The 6,110-nt window shown below is 44.5% G+C and overlaps 1 protein-coding gene across 1 annotated transcript; it reads right to left on the bottom strand.

Annotated features, from left to right (window-relative positions):
• Window positions 1–1,184: 1,184 nt before the first annotated feature.
• LOC125520287 (FHA domain-containing protein FHA2-like) lies at window positions 1,185–4,926 on the bottom strand. The gene is made up of 4 exons (XM_048685169.1): window positions 4,536–4,926; window positions 3,595–4,344; window positions 2,710–2,864; window positions 1,185–1,661 (listed from the first exon to the last, which is right to left on the bottom strand). The coding sequence occupies exons 2-4, from the start codon at window positions 4,259–4,261 to the stop codon at window positions 1,452–1,454; spliced, it is 1,032 nt and encodes a 343-aa protein (XP_048541126.1). The 5' UTR covers window positions 4,262–4,344; window positions 4,536–4,926; the 3' UTR covers window positions 1,185–1,451.
• Window positions 4,927–6,110: the final 1,184 nt, after the last annotated feature.

Genomic DNA, 6,110 nt, shown 5'->3' with positions numbered 1-6,110 from the left:
GCAAGAATTTTATGATTTTCTAAACATTTTTGAATTCACATATATTTTTATGATTTCTCAAACATTTTTTTGAAAACTCGCAACTTTTAGAATATTATAACAAAATGAGAAAAGAAAAGACAAAAAAGTAAAATGAAAAAAACAGGGGAGTAAAGCCCTGCATATGTTTTGAATACACGATCATTTTTTCAAAATCATGAACATGATTTTATTTCCCGACCATTTTTTCCAAATTGTGATTTTTTATAATTTTGTGAACAGTTTTACAAAAACACCAAAAAAATTTGAATCAGCAAGAATTTTATGATTTTCTAAACATTTTTGAATTCACATATATTTTTATGATTTCTCAAACATTTTTTTGAAAACTCGCAACTTTTAGAATATTATAACAAAATGAGAAAAGAAAAGACAAAAAAGTAAAATGAAAAAAACAGGGGAGTAAAGCCCTGCACATGGGATTTGAACCCTGGCACCATTGCTATAGGAGAGATCAACCAACCACTCTGCTGCTTATCATTCTGTAACTTATTCTCGTCGCGCCCGTATATGACCACGAAAGAGGCGGTGATTTTTGGTCCGAAAACTTGAATCGTTTTCCCACTTATGGATGGTATTGATGGGTGATTTTTACAAACTTAAAGGGTAATTTTAATGACGGACGACCAGAAGCGATAGCCGCTTTATTAGTAGGTAAAGATTAACTTCCTGTCAGTAAAGTACTAGTTTTTTAGTTAGTAGTGTGCAATACTATTTAAGAAATGCATGCAATCTGAGACGTCAGAAAACGTATACTTGAGTCAAACTACACTAGAATAGTCAGTGAAGAACTACACTGAATTATAAAGGTCTTTTCCTTGAAAGAATAGGTTTTTTGCATCAAGAGGCTGTCTCCTGGGCCTGGGGTGTACCAGATGGCCTCCACTCCCACGGCCCATACCCGACAGCACGAGTTTGCCTTTCGCTCCCACCAAAAACCACCACTTGTCTCAGGAAAAAAAACACAACAACAATGGACCAGCATGCTAGGCACGGCAAATAACAGGGCTGCGTGCCACACGGCTGCTGCTGGGAACAATGGCGCCACGGTCCCAGCATCAGTGTCGCTGCCGCCGGCCGCCATGTCACGCGATCAGGATTCAGGACGCCCTAAGTTCTGTAGTTCAAAGAGGCAACACTAAACCTGAAGAGGAGCGAACTGCAAACTACTTATAAGTCCTGTTTCCGCATAACATTCTCCACACTACAGAGCTACAGGTAAAAAACACGGAGGAAACCAGCCAGGTGTACAGTACATTACAGCAAAGTTCATTTAACTGATGCAAAACTGCAGAGGCAAATCAGGACGCCACTCGACCTTCCAGACATGAACGAACCGACCGACTGACGGCGACGGCAAGGATGCAGAACAAAACCCAAGCAAAGCTTTGGGGACAGCCTCACCTCGCTGGTCAGGAGAGCAAGGAAACCAGCGAGACGAACTCCGAGATCGCCCTGCCCTTGGATTTCGTGTTGATGACGAAGTGCTCCGGGTACTTCCTGAGCAGCCCCAGCAGCCCGTACCATGGCCTCCCCTTGGCTTCTATCACCGACCAGTCATCCGCCGTCAGGTACTTCCGCACCCTGCTGTGGTGCCACACATTGCCAAACTGGTCCATAAGCTGCAAGTAGCCAAACAAACGGTTAAGAGATTGCAAACACTGATTGTAACTGTAACAGTTTGCTAAGCTTTTACATGGCTGGGTGAGTGAAGAAAAAGGAGATCATCAGAAAAGGGAAACTAAAACAAGGGGGTTCTGAATTGGCAGCCGGTGGTAAGCAGAACAACATCAGTAATCATGATAATGTTGTGACCTGAACCAGAATAGAAAGGACATCCCAGTATGTAGCACTAGTATTAATAAATTTAACAGTGAAAAATTTAAGATAGCTATAACAAGATATACTTGCAAGTCTTTCCCATTACTTGTACAAGATTATGTAAGTATCAGTACAAAATCTTCTGCCGTGAGTCACAGCTCCACAAATCCCAAGCGACAACATTCAGTGCAAAACATGTTCAGAGTGACAACTGACAAATGAGGGATGGTACCAGGCAGAGTCATGCATTAACATGCTAAAAGCCCTATTATAGCCCATGCGCCTACAACTGGATGCCTTCATGAATTTATATGGTTGTTTTGATAAGCTATTGTACATACACCTACGGGATACAACTAAGCTACTCCCTTCGTTCACTATTATAAGATGTTTTGGATATTTCAACATGGACTACAGCGGACTGAAATGAGTGAACAAACACACTAAAATGCGTCCATATACATCTAATTCAGAAAAAAGTTAGAACATTTTATAATAGTGAATGGAGGGAGTATTAGACAGGCAGGGATGCTAGCACCTGACTTCTATCCCTAGATGATATTCTCAGAATGCAGTTTAGGTTATTATCCTTTTGAATCAATAAGTCATTTGTTAATGTCGTCAGTTGTAATGATATTCTATTTCAAAAAATTAAACTGAGATGATACCGCCTTGCCCCTTTAATGTATCAAAAGAGTAAGCTACTTTCTGTGCATTTAAAATTTCCAAGCCAGAGTTAGATCCAGTTGTTTCACACAAGACGGGTTGGACTAATTTGGGGTAATATAGCATACTTTAGCTTAAACATAGAAGTGAGATACGAAATATGTGTGTTTTTCCATGACAAACCTCTGTATGGAGTGTTTTCATAGGCATCCATTCTCCGGGGCCACAGAGGTCAGATAACACAGTCGCAACAGATGACACGACTTCCTTCTCTTCCGTTTGAAGGTGCTGGTTGTCCACATCCTTGTCACCCCTTGATCTTATTTCTGATCTGTTGTCTGCAAAAAAAGAAGTCAGTTCAGTTCAGATCAAACAAATACTTCCTCACATGTTAAAAGGTAATGATTTTGGTCTTTCAATGGAATAAGCTGAAATGAACAGAATGCAGTAACAGCTTTGGAATCGAGGTCCAGAACTGCAAACAGGAACAAAGTTCACCAACAGCTTCTAGACCTATATCATGGAACGGAGGGAGTACAATTTATTCATAGTTCTTGACAGTATGTCAGCTGCTACAGTGATAGAAATAGCCTAGATAATGTACTTTAATTTATCTCTAGACACTAAGAATGGAAAACATCAAGACATTCAGATTGAAGCATCTGGATGTGTATCTTTTGATGTGCAAATATAACTGCATCTCTGCTACCTTTTCTCTTAAAGGTAACAACATAGGAGATGCAGTTATGTTTACACATCATGATAAATAAAGCATAATGCTCTTACATAATAAAACTTGCAATAGCAACTAATAATGTATGCTGACCTACAGTAAACGTCTAATCAGAGTTCCATAAGAGAATTATACAGATAGATAGTTCCCGTAACAGTACATTTACGTTATAATGTGTATATCTGTCTCTAATATGAACGTTGGCATATCATCTTTAATCATTATATTACTATAACCACATGAAAAGGTACAGCTAAATTTGAGTGCAAAATCATCATCAACTCTGCATATCTTTTAGAAGAAAAACAAGACGATGAGCAAGGATAATGTATCACCTTCACCCAATGTTCCTATTGCTTCAACATTGATTCTGTGCCCACCATAGATGTCCAAATCTCCGGGAGACTTCTTGGTTCTCTTCAGCTTGCCCTTCATTCCACCTTCCCCAACACCATTCCCAATGTCATCACTGTCCCGGCCATAATCACCTTCAGAGAAGCGGTCATGGAAATCGGACACACGAGGGTGCCCTGGCCGCGCATAAGCTAGCGGCGGGATCTGCGGAGGAATAACAGGGGCTTGCCGAGCAGCGAACGAGGCAAAGATAGACCTCGTGGGCAAGAGGAAATAAAACTTCTTGTCTCCAATCTGAAGGAGGTCCTGCGAGTCAAGCTTAACAGGAGGGTTCCCAGGGAGGTGCAGGACACCCTCAACCAGGCAGCCGTTCTTGCCGATGACATCCAGCGCGAAGCGGCGGCGCTGGAAGTCGTAGAATATCCGCGCGTGGTGGCGCGAGATGTTCATCCCCCCACCAAGGCTGGAGAGATCCACATCCACCGTGGATTTCTTGCTGTTGCGGCCCAGCATGATGGAGTAGGTCTGCATGTAGTACTCGAAATCCTCACCCTGCAGCTTGGCGAACCCTGCCTCCACCTCGCCGTCGCCGACGGAGGATCCGGCAGGGATGGCACCGGCACCAGCGGCGGACTTGACGTTGGGCATATCGGCTTCAGTTGGACCCTCGATTTTCCGACGGGATTAGCCGCCGCGCCTCGGACCGATCTTGCGCGCGGAAGTAGACGAACCTAATCGGACCATGGAACAGAATAATTATTAGTATGGCACAAAGCAGCAATCAATCGGCGATTAGCTGGACGGGCAACGAAAGAAAGATTCAGGTTTTGATTCTGATTGCTCACTGCCACAGCAAGGAAAGAATCCCAAAAACAAATCAACACCCTAGAACAGTTCGTCCGTCAAGCTAGGGTTTCCTTACCAAGAACAAAAGAGGAATTAATCGACGCTAATCCAGTGCCAGTAGGCAGTTGCCCTTTGCTTTATGCGCCCCGCCCCCGGCCCCGTCGCCGTCGGCCCGGGAAATTGCGGGGAAGAGAAGAACAACGAGTGGGAGTGGGGAAGAGGGCGTCCGAGGGGAGAAATCAGTGACGATGAATAAGGGAGAGGGGAACTTTCTTTACAAGATGATGATGAACACCGTCGACATGGAGATGCCGGAATTCTAAGCGGTGCACCATCACCTGAATCCTCACAGATCAAGGCCCGATACTAATTCAATTTGCGAGCTTCTGAAAAGAATTTGAGTAAATTTCTCAGAACCAGCGAGTATAATAGCTCGTGTTTGGTGGACAACCATGAGGATGGAGTTATCTTTGTCCGCTCATGAGAAAAAGTGCTCACACCTGCACCTGAATCCAACGGCAGCTAATGCTCGACGGATACTCTAGGCAAATAACAAATCAACATTCATCACAGTAACCAATCAATATATTTTTCTCCTATTAGAGAAAATAACAAATCAGTATCATCAGAAAATAACAAATCAGTATCATCATATCAGCTAACGCGTCGACCTAAACGGACGACGCCTTTGTTCGTTTTTTGTCCGTTTAGATCGGCCGCCCGTTTGGCGTCTGCCCTTTCTAAGATTTGAGTAGGCGATGCGTCTAATGGCGATGACCCATTTCATGTCCGCACGTAAATTTTGAAAAAGGCCCGCGGCCATAGATTATGCCGGCGGCCATGTCATCGCCTGAAGTTCATGTCGGCACCATACCAGCGCCGGCATACAATACCAGCTTCAGAAAAACAGCACGCAGTTCAGCTGACACACTTGCCAACGGCCGGCACACGTGCCAGCACACAGAAAAAAGGTGGGAGAGTTCGACCATGCCATCGTGGCCGTGGTCATACCAGCACACTTGCCGGAATACAAAAAAGGATGGCGCTCGCCGTCATAGATCACTAGTCGTCAAACTTGAGCATGTCGACCTACATCTTCTCGAACCACGGCCTCTTTCTTGGCGACACGGTGTTGAGATCCACCTTGATGATCTTCACCCCCGTCATCATGCTCATGAGAGCCACTTCTTTCGCCTTGGTCTTGGCGTTGGCGGCCTCGATCTCTAGCATCTTGGCTTGTTTCTCCGCCTCCATCTCTAGCATCTTGGCTTGCTTCTCCGCCTCCATGTCAAGCCTCCTACTTTGGATCTCCATGAAGGCGTTCATTTTGTTCTTCCTTGTATCGTCGGCGCTTCTCCTTCCTTGAGTCCTTCTTGGTCATCATGCCCTCCACGCTTGCGATCAAGGCGTTTGATGCCGCATCCCGTTTGTCCTCCTTCTTGGAGTTGGTCTTCCCCCGCGGTCGTGGCTTCTCGCTGTCTTCCTCCTCCACGGCCTTCTTCCCCCCACGCGACTTGAGGGCGGCATATTGCGCCTTGAACTTCTCCTCGTCTTTGATAACCCTCCAACAATGGGAGAGGTTGAAGCACTTGCCATCACGTTGGACCTTGAATGCCTTCAAAAGTTCAAAGCTTGGAATGCCTACAAATGA

Source organism: Triticum urartu, chromosome 7 (genome assembly GCF_003073215.2).
Source record: "Triticum urartu cultivar G1812 chromosome 7, Tu2.1, whole genome shotgun sequence".
Classification (NCBI taxonomy): Eukaryota; Viridiplantae; Streptophyta; class Magnoliopsida; order Poales; family Poaceae; genus Triticum; species Triticum urartu.
Note: the sequence above shows the minus strand (reverse complement) of the source record. Positions and strands in the feature narration are given on the sequence as shown.